At 41.6% G+C, this 22,077-nt stretch overlaps 1 protein-coding gene across 3 annotated transcripts in view; it reads right to left on the bottom strand.

Annotated features, from left to right (window-relative positions):
• PDE1C (phosphodiesterase 1C, calmodulin-dependent 70kDa) overlaps positions 1-22,077 on the bottom strand; it is a 718,015-nt gene that overhangs the window by 385,162 nt on the left and 310,776 nt on the right. Inside the window, exon 1 of one of the 3 annotated variants that reach the window (XM_006887614.1) lies at positions 13,291-13,392. The exons of 1 other annotated variant lie outside the window; for it this stretch is intronic. In XM_006887614.1, the coding sequence (XP_006887676.1) occupies positions 13,291-13,391 (101 nt within the window). In that variant the 5' untranslated portion in view covers position 13,392. Of the gene's footprint in view, positions 1-13,290; positions 13,393-22,077 lie in introns of those variants that run through there. One more of the 3 variants, XM_006887613.1, reaches the window with a different exon arrangement.

Raw genomic sequence — 22,077 nt, 5'->3', positions numbered from 1 at the left:
TACCTTTAGATTAGCAGGACAACTCTTCACCACTAAACCACTATAGTTCCCTTGAGTGATTATGAATATTTCCTAATTCTATTATGGAGAAACATAATATGTCCTAGGAAAACGAGTAGTGACTGAATAGTGGATAAGTTTTCTACATGTTTGCCTATGAGTATATACTGAAAGGGTCTACAGTCACTCAAATACATAAAATCATTACCTGCAAACATAGCTTTTTCTTTACTGAATTACCCCCTACATTTCTTCATACTTTGTAAGAATGAGTTTTTCCTACATTCATGAAGACGCATTTGAATTGTTGAATAACTTTATTAGGAGGTCTTTCGATAAGAAGCACTCTCTAATAAAAGCACAAACAATAATTTATTTTTTTATATAGATAGGGTTCTTCAGAAATAGAATTCTTCATTCCTAAATTTCACCACAACAAAAAATTGTGATGGTCATTCTCAAAGTTTGTCATGGGCTACTTTATGTGCTGTATATTTAATAATTTTTTTCCCTTTGTTTCTCAAAAAAGCCATTGAGGTTGGTCATATAGGCACTTGCCTTCCATATGGGAGCACTAGAAGTAAGGAAAATGACTGTCCATTAGCCACAGAAAACTAGAACTAAAAAGACAGAAACCCCTCTGGCAGGACTGCTTCCCAACCAACAGAGGCATACTAAAAACCCTGGTCAAAGTTACAGACACGTAGCTGCTATAGAGAGAGCTCTGACCGAGGGGGTAGGAGCTGTGCTGACAAGCCAACGCCTGGGAGTTCGAATCCACCAGATTCTCTGTGGGAGAAATGGGCAATCGCTTCCAAATTTACAGTCATGTACAGCTTCTAAAAACCTGCTGGAGAGTGACCTTCGGGTTGTTCCAACTCAAAGGCCATAAGTTTAAGTAGCTGGTTTTTCTAGTAGTTGCTAAATATTGAGATACAATTAACCAGTAAAAATAGAACCAATTTATTATTATTAGCAAGTGATGATATGGTTAACTGCACTGTTAACATTAGATAGTATGGAATAATTTCCAATCCTATACAACAAAATGAAGCACCACCAGGTCACACCCCATTTCACAGGTGCTGCTGTTTGAACCAACTGTTGCAGCTGCCATGTCAATTTATTCCCAAGGTCTTTCTCTTTTCGGCTTGCATTCTCGTTTACCAAGTATGATGTCCCTCCTGATAGTGCAGCCAAAGTAGGTGACATGAAGTCCTGCCCTTCTTCCTTCTTTTTTAAAAAATTTTTTTATTGATTTTATTTTATTATTTCTTGTATGTGTGTACCATCAAATTGGATCTGACTGGTACAGGAGGAGATTGTCCCTCCTTCTCCAGCAAAGCATCTGGTGGATTCGTATCTCTGGGATTGCAGTGCAGCTTCTTACCACTAGGCCACCAGAGCTCCCTGCCCTTCTTCTCTAAGGAGACTCTGACTGCATGCAGTTCTTCTCAAATATATGTGTTCATTTTTTTCTGGCAATCCATCGTAGAGTTAATATTTCTACTGGCACCATAATTTAAAGACATCAATTCTGCTGCAGTCTTCTTCATTCATTGACTTGATTTTCCATGGATATGAGGCAACTGAAAATACTATAGCTTAGGTCAGGTGCTCCATAGTCCTTAAAATAACATCTTTTTTTTTAAATACTTTAAAATGGTCTTTTTCAGAATTTCCCAATGTAACATGATGATGCCACCACGGAGTGTTGATTATGGATCCAATTAAAATAAAATTCTTGCAAACGCTATTCTTTTCTCCATATAGCATCATGGACTTTTGGGGGGGGGTCTAGTTGTGAAAGGGTTTTCAGAGATTGAGATTGTTCACAGCTTTAGTTTGCTTGGCTCCACAGTCAACATTCTTGGCATCAGTAGCCAGGAAATTAAAAGGCGCATTGCTGTGGGAAAGTCTGCTGTTAGGGACCTTTCCAAAGTACTGAAGAGCAATGGTGTCTCTCTGGAGACTAAGGTGCATCTGATACAGGCCATGGTCTTCGCAATCACTTGTTATGCATCAGAGAGTTGGACAATGACTAAGGAGGATAGAAGGAGAATTGATGCCTTTGAGCTGTGGTGCTGGAGAAGAGTATTGAGAGTACCATGGACTGCATGGAAAACAAACAGATTCATCCTGGAAAGGGTTAAACCGGGTGGCTCTTTGGAGGCAAGGATTCTGAGGCTCCGTCTAACATACTTGGGACATGTTGTGAGGAGAGACCGATCCCTGGAGGAGGACATCATGCTGGGGAGGGTGGAGGGACAGCGCAAGAGGGGAAGGCCCTCTATGAGGTGGATTGATTCAGTGACTGGGGTTATTGGGATGGGAGTGTCAGAGACAGCACGACTGGCACAGGACAGAGCAGAGTTTAGGGCTGTCGTGCATAGGGTCGCTATGAGTCGCAAGTGACTCAATGGCACATAACAACAAGAAGTTGTGAAAACTTTTTTTTCTATATATTAAAGTGCAATCCATACTGTGATAGTCACAGTGTTTGGCATTCATCAGCAAGAACTTTAAGTTTTCCTTGTTTTTAGAATGCAAGTTTTTGCCATTTGCACACTGTAGGACGTTAATGAGTGAATCTTTCTTTCATCCTGATGTGACATTCATTTTCATATAACCTATTATTTTTTTTTCTCAGCGACTCGACGGCACGTAACAACAACAACATACAGAATGAATAAGTATCGTGAAATGATACAGCCCATATACATATTTTTCCTGATTATAAACCACAGAATATCCTTTTATTTTGTTCACACAACTGTCTCTTGGTATATGAACAGGTTCCACATGAGCATAATTAGGTGCTGTAAAATTCCCACTCTCTGCAATGTTATTTATAATTTGTTATGGTCCACACGGTCTAATGTCTTTGCATGGTCAATAAAACACAGATAAATATCTTTCTTGTATTCTCTGCTTTCAGCCAAGTTCCATCTGACCTTAGCAATGACATCCCTGGTACTCAGTCCTCTTCTGAGTCTAGCTTATATTTCAGTAGTTTCATGTCAGTGTAGTTCTGATCATCTTGACTTATCATCAGCAAAATTTTCTATGTGTGTGATACTAAGGATATGCTCAATAACTTCTGCTGGGTTACTTTTCTTTGGAAAGGCATGCATATGGATCTCTTACAGCCAGTTGTCCATGTAGCTAGATGTCTTTCAAATTTTGGGCACACACAATTGAATGCTTCCAGCAGTGTATCCATTTGCAGAAATATACTGCATTACTATCCAAATAAATAAAAGTCCACTCTAGATATGAGAATCTATTTCATATAATCCCACTGATTCCAGTTCATGGAGATCCAACAAGACCAGGTAGAACTCTCTCACTAGTTTTCCAAGGCTATAATAGTTCTAGAATTGTACTGTCACATCTTTCTACCTGGGAGAAGTGAATGAGTTCAGACAAGGGACCTTTAGGCTACAAGTGGTTTAATCATTGCACCACCAAGGCTCCTTGAGAATCGGCTTACTCTTTTTAATGTTTCTTTCTTTTCCCATGGAATGAATGTACAATAAGAGTGTATTTTATGGGGATATAGCCTGATCTTCATGAGGAAAAGAAATACCAAAATCAAAATCAATCCCTTGAACACACGTCTTCCTTCTCTGAACTCCATTATGCAATGTCAATAACGTTCACTTAGGAATTAATTCAAGTCCTCCCTTTTTATTGTTGCTTAGCTTTTCATATGTCTTGTCTTTCATCTGTCTTGTCTCCTTAAATAAACCCTAAATTTCCTTAAGGTTAGTCTTTCTTATAACATGTTCCTTCTCCCTCTGAAGTTTTTGGTTGTTGTGACCGACTGTTGTCAGCTCTGCCTCAGTCCCATGTCAGTCCCATTTACAAGGGGACAAGCTGCTGCCTGGCCCCATGATCAGTTGTGGATCAGACTATTGGGACCCCAGGGTTTTCAATGGCTGATTTCCGAAAGCAGCTCTCTAAGGCTTTCTTCTTAGCCCTCATTAGTCTGGATGCTCTCTTAAAGCCTGGTCATAATCCAAACAACACATACTTCCTTTGGTAGACTGGCTGGACAAGACAGGAATCAGAGTCTCCCACATGTGAAGCAAGAATCCTGTCACAAAGCTACCAGTGAAGCCCCTGGTACCTGGTGTATAATAGGACTCTGATGAAAACATGCTGAGCCATATGAAAATTCTCAATAAAGTAGAAAACTAGGAAGATCAATTCAAACACTAAATGCACAACTGGGATTGGGAGAAACAATTAACTTTTACAATTATTCTAGAAATATTTTTTCACATTTATCAAGGACCTTTCTCCCAGATTTTCAACCAAGACTCCTGATCAGAATTCTTGCTATCGTTCTAGAACGTTATCACCAGCAACTGCTTGGACATCCCAGAGCCTACACATGCATAAACCCATGTTCATCATTCTTTATCCAAGCTGTTCTCCTTCCTTCGGTACCTAACGAGGCAACTGACGCCAAACTCACTAAGGCACCAAGTCTTCAAAAACTGGACCAAAAAGACAACACCTCCTTCCTCAGTTCCAAATTCAGATTGTGCCAGTTCTGTTTTCAAATGTACCTCAAATGTGTTGATCTTCCATGACACTACCTTAGTTCAGGCACCTTCTACAACTCTTCTCTGGGTCATAAGTTTCACCTCAAATCATTCCTACACAATCCTTTCAGAATAAAAGTTTTAAAATTTAAATCTTGTGTTGCTAAATCTTCACAAGTTCTTAAAATCTAAGGGATAAAATCCCAAAACTTAGCAATTCTGTTTAAATATGTGCCTCCTTGAACTTAAAGCATGAATAATTTTAAATTAAAATTATGTTTTAAATAATAAAAATTTTAAAACAATATATATGAACTTTGTAAGTAAACCACTATAAAATAGAAATGTTCTTTTAAAAAACAAAAAAAAAACCCCACAACAAAATGTTAAAAGCAATCTACGTATCATCATCTAGTCTATGCTTTCCTCTCTCTATTTTCTCTCTCATTCCTCTCCTGTGTCAAAATCCTGCACACCTCTGTACCTCTGCCCACACCCTTCCCTCCATCATGTCTACCCTTCAGTATTGCACTAAATGAGCTGCAAGATGATATCACACAGAAACCTTTTAAGGAAAGTAAATAAGGCTCTTGTGGGTTGGTCTGTGGGGGAAGGCACAACCTGGGAGATTTCCACGCTGAACACTAGCCCTAGATGCAATCACATGCCCTTCTTTGAATTATCAATGAGCCATGAGCATAGAGGATGCTGAGATCCAAGCTATGCCACCATCAAATTCAGGCCATTTTTCCAAGGGTCCATAAAAATGGCTCAGAATCCCAAACTGATTTATTCGGAGATGACTGGATGACTCCATGTCATCTCTGCATTCCATACATCTTTGCAAAATTCTGGCAACGATGAGAAAAGTCTGTGCAAGTTTCTTCCCTGAGATTCACAGACTCTCACTGAATGAATTCACAGATCACTGCATGCCTGTGACACCTGCTCTGACCCTCTCAGAGAGGGGAAATCACCAGACAAGCCTCCGGTAGCCATGTCAGCCTCTCCTACAGCCTGTAAATTTCCAAAGGGCAGGGAAATAGCTTACTCCCTTTTGCATATCCAGGGCTTAGCAAAGTTCCTGGCACATAATATAAATGTTAAATGAGTAGCCTGAATGTTGCCTGAACATTAGTCATACTACTAAAAATTCAGATAAGTAAAGAGAAAATACGTAACAAGACAGCTAAGTAAGAAATACAGTATCAAAGATTCAAGTTTCTTTGTCATGTTTCCCATAATCTTTGATGCATAGTTTGAAAAAAGCCATATTTATTCTTTGTTCTTCAGTGGGATTACTAAGATGTTTTGGAGAAACCAAACTGAAAACAAGAATAAGCAGAAACTGATGGGCTCATATGACTGGAATAATTGGCAGGCACAGAGAAACATCCACAGGAACTGGACTCTCTGCGAGTGGACCAGGGATTACTTCTCTGTCTTTCCCATCTGCTTCATTCTGAGCACTGGCCTCATGTCTCAGATCATAGAAAAGTCTTCTCCTTGAAGAGGAAAATGGAGCCAATGGCAACCACTATGCAAAACCAGGAGAAAGGGAAAACAGTCTCTCCCATCAATATACAAACCTCATGCAAGGACTCGAATACCTCTGTTTGGATTCCATGCCCTCAACGGGACCACCTGCTGCTGCTAGAAAGGTAGAAGGCTATTGGCATTGGATGGGCTAGTGCTGGACCATGAGCTCATCTCTACGGCAGGAGTAGGGGTTCTGGCAAGGAGACACAGCCTGTTTCTATAATATGGGCTAGGGAAGCTTGCCTGGCAGAAAAAAAAACAGCAGCTGCCCGGTCTTCTAAGAGTAACATCAGCATAATTAACCTAATAGCCATTCTTTATATTATAAAGGTATGTTACAGTTTTTATATTACAAACTTGCTTAACAAAATAGGCAAAAAATCATCATCTTCATAGAGAATGCTGTGTAGGCACAAAACTTATTACACTGACTACCTCGTAATTATGCATAATAAATATGCATAATTACAAATCTGACAATAAATGAATGTCAAAAGGAGGAATTCAGCTTAATGAGACCTATTTTTCGTGCTCAAATGAAAAGGGGGGAAAAAAACAAAACCAAAAACACAAACCCCAAAATTGCATGGAAGCACCTTTGTATTATCATATAGATAACCTTGATGGCACATAACAACAACAACGACGACATAGCCTGCTGGCAACGGAAAATTCTTGGTGAGAAAGCAGTGTGGACCATGACCCAGCTGTTCAAACCTGAGCTGCTACACGGCGTCATCAGGGGAACAAGCACATTCACGGTCATATCATCTCTGGTGTGATGATTCCCTAACAAAACAGTAGTTGGGAGGGGCCCTTAACAGATTCCACCCACTCCTACAGAGAGAAGAGGCACGACAACAGCCCGTAGGGGGAGAATGGAGGCTGGTGGGAAAGCAAGAATGGGGCTCATCACAGGAAAGTCAAAGGGGAGCATCCCAGTGACAGACACAGACTTAGCTAAGAAAGTTCAGGTATGTTTGTTCCCTTCGATGATCTCACAGAAATGTAGAAAGTGACTACGAGTGAGCGCTGTGGGGAGAAGCCGGGGGTGGGGGGTACCCACCCCTGAGGGGGTACCCACCCCTTACAACACAGGGGCCTCTCTGTTAGTGCACAACACTTCTTCAAGGCCAATGGGATGCCATCAAAATCATCAACACCTAAACTTGCAGGGTTTTGGGTTTTTTTTAAACATTTCAGCCAGAGTAGTTAGAATATAAATGTCACATTTCTAATATTAATGCATGTCAATGATGCTACAATGTTTATGTTGTTATTCTATACCATCAAGTCAAGACCCACTCTTAGTTGACCATCCAGTGAGATTTCAGGGACAGGAAATCACACAGGAGGAGATTGTCTACCTTTCCCTACAGATCTGCTGGTGGATGTGAACCTGGGTGCCTTAGGTTTGAAATCACAACTGCTTATCACTAAGTCATCAAAGCTCCCTTACTTGATTAAGAGTATTTTTCTAATTCTTTTCTAGAGAAACATACAGCAGATCTAGGTTTCAAATATTTTAATAATTTGTTAATAAATACTTTAATAACATGCTAGTATTCAATGTGTTCCAAGTTGCAAGGGAGCTCTAGCAACCCAATATCCAGGGAGCTGAGCCACTAACTCAAAGGAAGCCCCTCTCTAGCAGCTCTGAGGGAGAAAGAGGGTCATCTATTCTTGTGCCATTTACAGCCTCCAAAAACCCACTCAGGGTCAGCTCTGAGTCCTTCTGACTCCATGGGAATGAGTGAGAGTATTGTAGGCCCTGAGTGTATACCAGACTCCAAAGCAAATAAAAAACCCTTCCGTCTTCACGGATTCTAGGGTGATAAATATAATAGGCAAATAAATAATCAGCTGAGATGGTGAGAAGAGCTCAGAAGAAAAATAAGGCAAGCGTGCATGGTGGAGGTTGTAATAGTACACAAGACCAGTCCTAGTATCATCCAGACTGCAGAGTCTTAGCAATGACAGCCACACCAATTAGCTTGTTGCTAATGAACACCTCAGAAAAGGGGACCAATGAAGGGTGGAAAGAGGACACTTCTGATCAGTAGAATTCTTGTCTTACATATGGTACACATGGGTTTGATTCTTGGCCAAGGCTCGTCTTGCATAGATACCACTTGTCTATCTTGTGTGTGCCAGGGACAGTGAGCTGATTTCAGTGAAGCTTTTACACTATGGCATACCAGGAAGAAATTGTGGGGTCTACTTTAGCAAATCATTAGAAACTCTGTGGACCACAACAGTCTGATTCATAACTGGTCACAAGGATGACAGGAGACTGACTAGGTAGGAGTTGGTTAGCTTTGAGGTGAGGACCAACTCAATAGCAGCTATGTACAGGATGAGAGGGAAAGACCTGGGTGAACGCAAAAGTGGAACTTAGCCCAGGGTTACAGCTTTTCCACATTTTGCTCAATTCTTCTCTCAGTATATATTTCTGTGTTCAGTTCTAGTTAATGGTGTTAATAAAGCCTGCTTTCTATCTAGCTCCTGATGAGTGTTTCAAGCATACACTTATTTTCATTTTAAATATGAAAAGCTTTACATTTTAGTCTTTATACTTCCATCAATAGATACTGATTGAGCACCTACATTATTGTTGTTATATGCTGGCAAGTCGCCTACAACTCATAGGAATCTTATGTACAATAGCTCTGAATTATGTCCTGTTTTGAGTCAATTTCAGCATCTCTGACACACCTAGCTCCATTACCCCAGTTACTGTGTCAGTCCATCTCATCCAGGGTCTTCTCCTACGCTATCCCTTCTCCATTCCAAGCATGATGTCCCAAAGTATGTGAAGACAGAACTTCAAAATCCTTGCCTCCAAGGAGCAAGCTGGTTTCATCCTCTCTAGGTCAGACCTGTTTGTTCTCTTGGAAAACCGTGGTACATTACTCTTCTCCAGAACCATAATTCAAAGGCATCGATTCTTCTTCTGTCATTCTCCACCTTTCAGATGCCTAGCAAGTAACTGTGAAAAACATTATTGTATCAGGTGTACCTTAGTCTCTAGAGTGACATCATTGCTCTTCAGAACTCTGGAGAGGTCCCTGACAGTAGACTTTTTTTAATGTAATTTGTCTTTTTATTTCCTTACTCCTGGTGTCAAGAGAGTTGACTACAAAACTAAGCAAACTGAAATTGTTAATGATCTCAATCTTTTATCTGTAATGGTGTTGTCAAATTGGTCCAGTGGTGAGAATTTTTGTTTTCTTGATATTGAACTTCAGTCCATATTGAATACTATAGTCCTTGACCTCCTGAAGAAAATGCGTCAGGTCCTCCTCTCAGTTTCAGAAAGCAAGACTGTGTCATCTGCGTAACACAGATTGCTGATGAGTCTTCCTCTAATTCTGATTCCACAATCCTCCTCACAGAGCCCAGTCCTCTGGATGATCTGTTCTGTGTATAGATAAAAAATGTACGGAGATCCTGTGCCCATTTTTCTATTGGATTATTTACCTTTATCTTGTTGTGGTGCTCAAGTATTTCATAAATTCTGGATATAAGTCCATCTGATATGTTTCACCGAAGACGACATTCAGATGGCTAACAAGCACATGAAGAAATGCTCAAAATCCCTAGCCCTAAGAGAGATGCAAATTAAAACAACTATGAGATATCATCTCACCCCAGTCAAAATAGCAAAATTTAACAGAACAGCAAGCAACAAATGCTGGCGAGGCTGTGGGGAAACTGGAACCCTGATTCACTGTTGGTGGGAGTGTAAAATGGTGCAACCCCTGTGGAAAGCAGTATGGCGCTTTCTCAAAAAGTTGCAAATAGAGATACCATTTGACCCAGCAATTCCACTACTGGGAATATACCCTGAAGAGACCAGAGCTGACATCCAAGCAGATATATGCACACCCATGTTTATTGCAGCTTTGTTCACAACAGCAAGGAGTTGGAAACAACCTAAGTGCCCATCAACAAACGAATGGCTAGAGAAGCTGTGGTATATTCGCACAATGGAATACTATGCTGCATTAAAAAACAAGGAACTCATGCAATATTATTCAAAATGGTTGACTCTGGAGAACATTATGCTGAGTGAAATATCCCAGTCACAAAAGGACAAATATTACATGATGCCACTGTTGTAGAATGGGACTGTCCTTGGGGTTGGGGAGAGACTGAGTAAGATGGGTTCAATAATGTATACTGCACTGAAACAGAGGAGGGAGAAAACTGTTTAAAAGAGATATATGACTAGGTATTTCTGTCATCACAGGAGTCTAAAGTGAGGGCTACATGGTGGAGGGGACCTGGGGGAGGGTTTGTAAAACAATGAAAGAATCCTTTCTTTTACTTTTCCATAATTTTTGACTCATGTACTTATAACTTGTTAGTCAAATTTGTGTCTTCTAGGTTGCAACACCCCCATGATACATCTTCAAGGATATGAACATGTACGGCCAAGCACAATCAATAAGAGTGCATCTAAATTCCAAAATCAATCTCCATAATAGTCCATGTGTTTCCTACTGCCAAAGGGGCCCTTTAGAGTAGTGAGAGAAGATCTTCACCCTGAAACCCACAGCGTCCCTTTTCAGCAGGAAGTAGCTAAGAGAATACGCCATCCCCTTTTCCTTATGACTCAGGGTGAAGTCTCTCTCAGGGAGGAGTGATAGGGAATGGCAAAGGACACACCGACAGAGGAGATTAATCAGAACTGACTTTGACAAGCACTGTGGCAACTGGACAATTAAAACAGACATTTGGATGGCGGGGAAGAAGAACAAACTGGGGAGGAGGGTGGAGAGAATGGTGCGGCAATGAAGGAGTGAAAGCCCAGAATCCCTGTGAATGTACATTGAAACTAATAAAATTTAATAATAAAAAAAAATGTACGGAGATGGGATACGTCTTTGACATGCATACACCTTTCCTGATTTTCAACCATGCAATGCTTACTTGCTCTGTTCTGATGACTCTATCCTTGTTATGTGCCATTGAGTCAGAACTGACTCATAACTGATCCTTTAGTGTGTTTTCAGACTATAAATCATACAAGAGGAAATTACTCATCTTCTTCCATGGAGCAGCTGGTGGATTCCAACCCCGTGCCTTTGGTTGCTAGTGCACTCCTTACCAGTAGGCTCTTGGAGCTCCCTAAACTTTATTCTAATCCCTGGAAATACAGAAGTAAAGAAGAGCAAAGTCTTTGTCTTCATAGAACTTAAATTCTAACAGGGGAAGTTAAAATTAAACACTAAGTTCATTAAGGGGAAACTGACAAGAAGATGAAATAATACTACACAGTCTAGGCATGAAAGAATCAAATCTTGGGCTTAGATGGTTCTTACACAAGATGAATGAATGTCTGACCATCTGTGGCCACTATCAACACCCTTCCTGAAGAGCTTCTTGGTAATAAATTGATATATAAACCTAACTATGGCTATCGGACTTTTCTAAAAGCTGAAAGAGCAATTTCCTTTTTCTGACCTAGAGTTTGTTGCACTGACAAATTCATACACACCCTTCTGTCTCCTAAGGGTTTCTATTTTTGTGACCTACAAATGTATTATTCCAAATTGAATGGAGGAACAAGTCTTTTCATACCCAGAGTCTCTAGCAACTTATAACAGTCTCACAATTTTGTTTTGTTTTTCCATTCTATATTCCTACTTTCCCTCCACTCTTACATCTCTAGTTACGCTCAAAGAATATTTCTTCCTTTGTGGACAGCTTTCCATACCTTTCTATAATAGCAGACTTATGCCAGGTAGTAGTACAAGATGTTTCTTGAATGGTAGTGAAAATATAGTAACAGTAACATGTCCTTTTCAAATTAGATAGTGAAGTTAAAGAATGCATAGGATTGCTGAGGGGAAGGACCTTTCTATAAGGAGAGAAAGGAGAAGGATTAAAGAAGCACACATTGACAGAAGGCTCTACCTACACCTTTTATCTGGAAAGGCACTAGGGGCTGGGTAGCTAGAGAACCTAGACAATGAAAATGCAAACATATCATACTGCAAGACCTTGGGAGAGAAACCTAACAGATATGAAACAGAAAAAGCTACAAGACAGGTTACTGTTAAGAGCTAAATGCTTTTTTGCACAAGTTCCCACCTCAGCCTCCAAGATTTGGACCAACACTTGTTCATGGTAGCTGAAGAAGTGAGTATGAATTGTAAATCCGCCCAAGAGAAGCAGCTCCTGAGTGTATGTAAACATTATCCTCCTTATGTGGATGGCAGTGAAGCAGTGGTACAATATACACTGAGATGCCACAGACACAGAGTTTCTGAAAGCAATAAATTTTCTACGTGTACCACAGCCTAATCGAATGCAATGTTCTCTGCACAGAACAGGAGAGTGCTATAAACATAGCTCCAAAGAACTGCATGGTTCAAACCTAAGCCTTCAGGAGAAAGTCAAGACTTCTAATAGGTTTACAGTCTCTATTCACTGTAGCTGGCAATTAAAAACTCCAATTAAGGGTCATGGTTTCCCGTTTAAATAGATGGCAATGAAGCTTATTAGGAGAGTTGACAGGAAGACTTCCAGACTACATTTCCTTGGTACCCAAAATGAGACAGAATCCAAAGAAGTGAGTGAAATGTGAAGATATCTGCCCACTGGTCCACAGACAACACAGAGCACCGTTATGGAAACAAATGTATTTCACTGTCCAAGTATCACCAGGATATTCCAATTATTGCTTCAAATGCCTACCTCCCCCTCAAAAACTTCTCCTTCCAGTATGCATTTTTCTACTAGATAATATCAGAAATTGAAACTGAGCTGAGGAGAGAAGATAATTTACTAGCTACAACTTTTGCTGAATTTGAACCACTTGCCCAAGCATTGATGTATGTGCTGGGCAAACATCTTCCACAGATTAAGAGAAGTCCCTAATTAGGATCCCCAACTTCTCTCCAGTGGCAAACACTTTTGTGCTTATAGAACTATTACAACTGTCTTATCAAGTGGCAAATCCCCTTCGCCCAAAAAAGCATGACTTGAAAATAACAAGACATCCTGGGTGCTCAGAAAGACAGTTGTCTGTCCCTCTGCTGAAAGGTAGCAGTGACTGTAATTAACAGGAAAGCAAGGGTGGAACTTGTACCGCTGTGTTTAGGGAGCCATGCAGTTGGAACTGGGACTATGTAGTAAAATAATGATGGCAGAGGGGAACTGGGTAAGAGAAATAAATAGATTTACTCACAGTCCTCGGAGGCGCAGCCAGATTTTCTCTATCTGTTCTGGTTGCAGGTATTTCAGGGAGTTGCTCTCAAATTCTTCGATCTCCTTGGTTGGTGACTCCATAACGGCAAGTTATCACTAGGGGTGAGTTTAAAAGAGTTTGCTTTGTCCCCTCCCTGCTAACTGTGGGTCTGGGTGATCCCCAGCCAGGCACTGGATGCCTCTGCCTTGCACCCTCTTCGTGCGCTCCCCCCTCCGTACTCCCCAAGCCTAGGTTTAGAGCAGGCTGGGATCATGCGAGATCCCCACTCCAGGTGCGCCCCCAGGGCAGCTGTGAGTACCAGGCATGGTCACAGGAAAATGCCCAGGGCTGACGGAAGCTATGCTGGGGCAAGCACTTTCACTTATTTTATAGCAAAACCAAGGAATCAGGGTGTAAATTGGAGGATGAGGAGGGAAGAGCGGAGAGCAGAGCGTAAAATAAGGGAAGCGAAAAGTGAGGAGGGAGGAGAAAGGTGAAGTCCAGCGGGGGGAGCTGTTCGAGGAGCTGCCAGCGTGGGGCTGGGGTTTGGCTGGAGGCCGCCCACACCCGCTGCGCTCCGCCCTGCGCCCCACTCGGCTTTTCCGCGTCTCCCCCGGCACCCCTCTCCCGCTGCTCTGCTGCCGCTGGTGCACCCCCTCTCTGCTTTCTTTCACTTACCAGCAGCTCTGCTGACAAGCAAGAAAACTGACAACTTGAGCGAAAAGTCCTCTGTCAGCGCTTGGGACCAGCGTCTGGTCTCACAGCGGGCGCACAGGGGGAAGGGTGCCCGAGCCTCTGTCCACCCCAAATGGACTCAAATCGGGTTCAGTACAGCAGACCCGCCACCTCCCCAGAGCACAGGCCCCCAGGCAGTGCGCTCATGGGACCCCCACCCACGAATCCACACCTAATTGCAACAGGACGCCAGGCACAGAGATCCAAGCAAGGAAACTGTTGTATCCTCCTGTCCTCCCGAGGGCTGGAGAGGCAAGAGCAGGAGCCGGGAGCCAGGCTCAGCGAGGTTCTGACTGGAGCTTTTATTTACTGCGCTCACCAGACGCCCGCAAGAGCCGGGTCCATTTTGAAATATTAAAGCAGTTGACAGGAACTAAAGTTGTCACACAACTCATTTGTAAAGTCCTCGTATTTCCTTGACTAATGGGAGTGTTTCTCTCTCTCTCTCTCTCTCTCTCTCTCTCTCTCTCTCACACACACACACACACCCTGTCTCTCTCACACCCCCCGTCTCTCTCTTACACACACATCTCTCTCTCTCTCACACACACACACAAACACACACATACACACACACCCCTTTGTGCAAAAAATGAAGAAACCAACTGCATGAGGAAGGAGGCTGATGAACTCCGTTCCCGCGGATGTATGCCACATACTCCTCAGAGGGGTCGCTGTTGGGTGAGTGAGTCCTTAAGGGATGGCTGGAGGTGGATGCTGAGAAGTGGCAAACAGTTTTGCTTCACAAAGCTGCAACTTACAGACCACCCAAAAAACTCTGCAGAAGGAGGACAGACTCCACAGCAACTAACAGCAACCACAAGGCATTTCAAGTGGTCCGAGTTAGCGGTAAGCAGCCAGCATGGAACTCCTTTATCTGAATACCAACCACCTTCCAGCTGTTCCGTGGGAGAAGGCTGGGCAAATCCTGTAAGATTTGCTGCCTCTGAAAACCCCCTGGAGGGTCAGTTATGGAGTCCATTCCAACTTAAAGACACACAAAACTAACAACCTACTCAGTGTGATTAAGAAGGGAGCAATGATCTATGGGAATGGGATACCAGGGGAACAAATATGTCAGTTATTGTTTGGAGGTTAAAGGAAAGAAGTATGGTTCCTTAGTGAAATGTTTCCATCTATTTATACCACTGGTAGATGGACGTAAGAATACAGAAGGATAGTAAAGATAATAATAACGATGGCAAACAGGTACTGGAAACTCTTTATGGCCTAAGCATTGTCCCGAGGATTCTCAGCCCACTCAACAACTTTCTCAGGTAGATTAGTCGGATTTTGCAATAGGAAAATAAGAAAACTAAAGCATCAGGAAGTTGTTATATAGACTTACCAGAAAGAGAAGTAAACTAGAGAAGCCTGGAGTTGGAATTGTTGTGTTCCATCAAGTCGAAAGTGACCTACAGGTGGCCCTCCAGCAGTTTTTCAGGGGCAGTTGATGGCACAGGAGGAGATTGCCCATCCTCCTGCCAAATAGCTGGTGGATTTGAACTACTTAGAGTCTGAGTTACAATTCTTCAGCTAATCTGAGGTAAATGTGTCTACCCTCCACAGTTTTTCACAAAGGAGAACATTTAGGAAAATTAAAAAAGTTCTTACATCCCTTCCACCTTCACAATTCTATGAGGACATGTAGAGAGAGTTGGGGAAAGGAAATGCTGAAAATTGAGAAGGATATTGCTGAGTATGCACTTTAACTACATCATAGTTTCTTTAAGAGCTAGCCAAGGATGAAAGATTAAAATGATAAAGAATTAAATACATACACTATGCTTATGACTCTGCTCTAGCATTTGTGGGATTTTGATTGTCAGAGAAAAGTGTATTTTGGAAGGAAAAAGGGGACCATTTTTCTACTACAATTAAGAAAATCAAATAGGGAACATAAAGAATATATATGCATAAAGTTGTGCTACCAACTAAAGGCACACAGTTTAAATCCATCAGCTGTTCTTTGGGGGGAAATTGGACAATCTCCTCCAAAGCAATTTATAGCCTCTGAAAATCTACTGGGCAGTAAGCCATGAGTGGGCTCCAACTCAGTGGCACATAGCAACAACACACATATTATCTTAATATATATGCTGATGACACTTAAGCTATGTGAGACTAGTACTGTTACATTTTGGAGGCTTGTACAACCCTCGTCAATTTATTCCACTTAGGTAATCTGGGTTTGCTGTGATGCCAAACCTTGCTTCATTGGGGTATCAAATACCATAATGGTTTACCAATTTGTTTGGTGGAGCTCCCAGTTGTAGGACAGGTTTGGAAGGAGGAGTGGCATCCACTTCCTAAACCACATGCCTATGAAAACTCTATGAACTTGGAGAAACTACGATAGTTAGAGAAAGGCATTATGTCTTCTGTTCATAGAGTCGTTGTGAGTCACCCTCAAATCAATGGCAATCAACAACAACAATATAGAAATATATGGCCTAGTATACAGATGTTTATTCATATATATCTTTTTTATATATATTGTTATGTACCACCAAGTCAGAACTGACCCATAGCTGACCCTCCTGTGGGATCTCAGAGGCAGTAAATCTCAGGAGAGAAGACTGCTCATCTTTCTCTTGCAGTGGATTCGAACCACATGCCTTCAGATTGAGAGCACAGCTCCTTACCACTATGCCAAGATGGGTCTGACATATGATTTTGTTTCATTATATTAAAATGTTCAATACCAGAGACATCTCAGAAAGTTCATAGGAACGTAAATTTGCTGTCATAATACTTAGGGAGCTGAAAGACATCTTAAGGATAATCTAGATTACAGGTTTTCAAATTGTCTAAGGAACAGAATCTTTTATTTCAAATAAAGTCTTATAAAAAAATTCCTTCCAAGGCATATACCAGCTAGAAAAAAAAATAAATAAAAGTAGAACTTCTCTGTTTGAACAGGGAAAGAGAATAGTCGGTCATCAAGGAAGGAACTCATGTCTGCCTTCCTTCCACTGAATCTCTGAGTACTCAGCCAGCCCTCCCACTTCACAGATAAGAAAACTGAGGTCAAAATCCTGCCAACTAACTTAGAAATCCTTGCTCTTAATTCACGGTTATTTTAAACCACATGAGAAGATAAACTTGTCTTCTTTCTATCAGGAAAATATTACTGGTTTTAGACACATATGTGTGTCACTCAGATTTTGTTCTTTTAATCCATCACTGGCAGGCAGAATAGACTAGACAATTACAGTAACACTACAAACTATGATTTTTAGTGACATTCTGCTCAGAGCCAAGCAAAACAAATGCAAGCTCACCAGGAAATACGAGGTCTAAGAAAACACAAAGCCACGTATAACTTCACTTTGAACGTTAATTTCTATTATGACTTTTCTAAATCAACTTTTAAAATAAAATTCTAGAAAATCTCACATGGTAAAGTATCACGAAATACATATATGTGCATAAATACATATGCATATCTACAAATACAACTATTCATTGAAAATATTTTCCAAATGTTGTTAAGATAAATTAGGTTATATACTAGCACACCACAGCACTCTCACTATTTGAACACAGAAAGAAATATATTGTCATTGAGTCAATGATAACCCACACTAATCCTATGGGATGGAATGGAATTCACATACAGGTTTTCTAAGACTGTAAGTCTTTATGAGAGTAGATGGCCACATCTTTCTCCCATAAAAGAGCTCATGAGTTTGGGCTGGTTAGCAGGCAAGTGTTTTAACCACTCTACTATTACCAGAGCGCTTACTCCTTGCCATTCAGTCACAGTGAACTCTCACAGTGTTTCCCAAGCTGTGTTAGGTATTTATATACTAATATGAATGGGAATTGATTGTCCATCTTTCTCCCAAGGAGCCAACAGTGAATTCGGATCACAAGTGTGCTTGCGGTCTTTTGCTTAGCGGAACAACTTACTTCAAACTCCACCACCAGATAGGCTTCCCCATTCATGAAACAAAGTGCTCACAAAGTTCAAGGAGAAACTGGATGACATTCAGATGAGGGAGTGGAAATCAGGTTTTATAGGCATTGGAGTGACCTCTCAGGTCTTTTTATCCCTAAGATTTCATGATTCAGCACTTGTCACAATACCACACCAATAACCTCTACCGGTTACCAGGAACTACCTAGGGCCACATACCAAGCACATCACAGGCAGGATCCTCAACAAAAACACTTAAGAATGGTTTTTCATCTTCATATACCAGGCCGCTAATGGAAAGGTTATGAGTCTGAACTCACCCAAGAGATCCATGGGAGGATGACAAAGCTTTAATAAAGGTTATAGGGAGCAAAACTCACTATAGTGATCCTGCCACATTAGGTCTCTATTTGTTGGAATCAACTCACTGACAGCATTTAAAACCAAAAAATCACATTTGCAGATAACAGAGAGAAGAAGGTTCCCAAAAGCTGGATAACTTTTGCAAACATTTAGTAAACAGCAGAGTCAGATTGTGCGTCCAGAGTGTCAAGTTCATATTTGTTGTCCTTTTTCCTCAGAGGACATATAAAAGACTACAATTTTTAAAGCCATATGAGAGAGTAAAGGGCTTTGGGAACATGGGTCAAGTGGTCATTAAGGCCTTCTCTGTGGAGAGATTAGGAAGACTACATAGTAGAGATGGCATCTGAACTGGATCTTGAAAATGAATGAGTAAGACAGATTAATGGATGTGGATCATTCCAGAAGGAAGGCACTGAATCAAAACAGGCCCAGAAATATGAGAAGAAGGGGTGTCCAGCCATCTGTAATTAGTTTTATATCACTTAACTAAGGATTATGACTCAGAAAAGCAGGGGGAAAATGAGACAAGGGTCAGCCAATGCCTGCGATAATGGGAGAATCTTGGACTGGGTCCTGCAGGTGATAAGAAGCCACCAGCTGCTCTGAGCTACGGAAGACAAAATCTCACATGCAGAGTACCTGCTGCCCTGAACGTGTGCGAGTGTGCGTGTGTGTGTTGTCATCCCTGAGGTCAGCTCTCCTGAGGCCCACCACAGGGCTCTGAAACAATCAAGAAGAAAATTATAATCAAGGCTCCATTCTACCTGAGGAGCCTGACTATCAAATGCAAAGAGGCTTGTCAGCGTACAGAAAGGAGAGAAGGATGAAGAAGAGAGACAACATCAGAGAAAAACAAAGCATTGTCTCCCTTGAGCATTCATCAACAATTATAAGATTCTGACTGCTTGCTTTGACCTCCAAGAAGCCTGCCAGTGCCCTTGATCCAGTTTAACAACTTGGCAGAGGCACTACCAGCAGCTTGTTGAGGAGAAAATTGCGAAGAAGCATGCAGGGCGTCGGAAGTAGCACCATTGGGCATGGCAACCCCTCCCGCCTGCCCGCCCACACCAGATGTGAGATGCTCCCAGGATGCCCTGTCAACAGAGGCTATTCTATCCCACTTGCTGCCCTGTCAGGAAAAAAAGGCCTTTCTGATGTACTACCATCCACTGCTTTTTCCTGTAATATCTTCTTTTTGTTCTCATGATTTGTGGGAGATCATATCTCAGGAACCATCTCCACTAGGATAAAAAGGGCCAGGAAGAATCAGTAGGCCAGCGGATCCATTTCTGAAATGGGGAAGCTGTCCACAGGCAGCCAGTATACATGCAGGAGGGTGCCAGATGATGGAGACAAGGAGCGTTAAGGGAGAAGAGACAGGAGATACATCCAGCCCAAGGGCAGCCTGGTGGAATTTACATGTGACTTGTAGTTTTTGGCCCTCTCTGGTGGTTCATTCCATTGCTCTTTTTAATCCTTCCAATGAATGTTCAGGGAGCTCTGGACAGTAAATTGTATGGGAGGAGACTGTCCATCCTTCTCCCACAGAGAAGGTAGATTTGAACCATGTGCCTTGGGGATTACAGTGCATTTTCTTACCACTAGGCCCACCCGAGCTCCCTCACACAATGAATGCTCAGGATGCTCTGATGGCCTAGTGGATAAGGAGTTGCACTACCTAACCTAAGGCATGTGATTTGAATGCACCAGCTGCTTTGTGGGAGAAAGAGGGGCAATCTCCTCCTGTGCAGTTTATAGCCTCTGAAACCCCACTGGAGAGTCTGCTATGAGTAGGTTCTGAGTTGGTGGTACATATAACAACAATAGTGGATATTTACTTGTCTTTTATTGACTAGGCAAAGACATTTAACTGTGTGAATCATAACAAATTATTAATAACTTTGAGAAGAATGGGAATCCCAGAACACTTAATTGTTCTCAGGTGAAAATTCTACATAGACCAGGAAGCAGTTTTCTCAACAGGACAAAGGAACACAGGATGGTTTAAAATCAAGAAAACTGTGTTTCAACGTTGTATGCCTTCTCTATACTTATTCAATCTGTATGACAAGCAAACCACTGTAGAAGCTTGACAATATGAAGAGGAATGTGGCATCAGAATTGGAGGAAGACTCAACAACAACTTGGGTTTTGCAGATGCCATAACCTTGCTTACAAAAAATGAAGAAGACTTGAAACACTTACTAAAGAAGATCAAAGACTACTGCCTCCAATACGGATTACAACTCAACATAAAGAAAGCAAAACTCCTCACCACTGGTCCAATAGGCAGCATCATGACAGATGGAGAACAGACTGAAATTGTCAATGACTCATTTTACTTGGACCCACAATCAACACCGTGGGAAGCAATAGCCAAGAAATCAAGACATGTTGCACAGAGAAAATCTGTTCTTGAGGGCCTCTTCAAAGTGTTCAAGGGCAAGAATATTAGTTTAAAAACAAAGGTGCACATGATATTGTCATGACATGGTACTACTGGTTGCTTTGTGTGCATCTGATAGTTGGACAATGAATAAGGAAGACTAAAGAATTCTGGTCTTTGAATTGTAAGCAGGAGTGGCATCCAATTCCTAAACAACATGCCTCTGGAATACTCTGTGAACTATGATAAATGTTGATAGTTATATAAAGGCTTCAGGCCTTTTGTTCATAGGCTCTCTATGAGTTGTTCTCTACTCGAAGGCAATCAACAATGACAACAACAACTGGAGAAGAGTACTAAATATACCATGAACTTCCAAAAGAACAAACATCTTGGAAGAAATACCACCAACCAGGACACTTCTTAGAAGTGAAGAGAGTGAAATGTCATCTGACATACATTAAGTATGTTCTCAATGAGACACTGGTCCTTGGGAAAAAAAACATCATTCCAGGAACGTTGGAGAGAGTCCATGAAAGAGAGAAAAACAAGGTGGATTGACACAATGACTGTAACAATGGACTTAAGCAAGCAGAGATTGTGAAGATGGTACAGAACAGCACAAAGTCCCCATTTGTTCAAAGGATTACTATGAAGCTATGATCAACTTCATGACATTGACCAGAAAAAAAAAAAACCACAACAACGTTCATCTTATGAGGGCAGCAGTGGTTCAGCGATAGAATTCTTGCCTTTTACAAACGAAACCTGATTTTGACTGCTGGCCAGTGCCTATCCACATAAGTGGAGACTTGTACATTTTTATGTTACTGCACAAATTTCAGTAGAGCTTTCAGTGTAAGATGGACTAGAAAGAAGGCCAATTTCTGAAAATCAGCTGATGAATATCCTGTGGAACACACAGTCTGATGCATGATTGATAATGGGAATAACACAGCATTGTCTTCCATCATCCATGGACTGACTACCAGGCAGATATTGAGTTTATAACACACATTGTTATTGCTGTGTACCATTGAGTCAGAGTGGACTCATAGTTGACTTTCCAGCAGTATTTCAGAGACAGTTAATCACACAGGAGGAGACTTCCCCTCTTTCTCTCACGGAGCAACTGCAAGCCTTTGAATTGGCAAAGCAACTTCTTACCACTAAGCCACCAGCGCTCCCTGTAGCACACATTAGCCCTCAAAATGTAGCTAGTGTTTCATTATCCCCATTTCAGAATTGACGTAGCTGAGGGTGAGCTGGTCAACCCTCTACTTAGGGAGGATGACAGTGCAAGCTTCCTCACTTCTGGTCTCTGTGGCCACTCCTCCTCTCAGAAAGCATTGCCAACCCAGCAGAATTAACTTGGCTG

Source organism: Elephantulus edwardii, unplaced genomic scaffold, assembly GCF_000299155.1.
Source record: "Elephantulus edwardii isolate Elephantulus edwardi_28Jun2011 unplaced genomic scaffold, EleEdw1.0 scaffold00059, whole genome shotgun sequence".
Taxonomy (NCBI): Eukaryota; Metazoa; Chordata; class Mammalia; order Macroscelidea; family Macroscelididae; genus Elephantulus; species Elephantulus edwardii.
The sequence above is the reverse complement of the archived record's forward strand: the minus strand, read 5'-3'. Positions and strand labels throughout refer to the sequence as shown.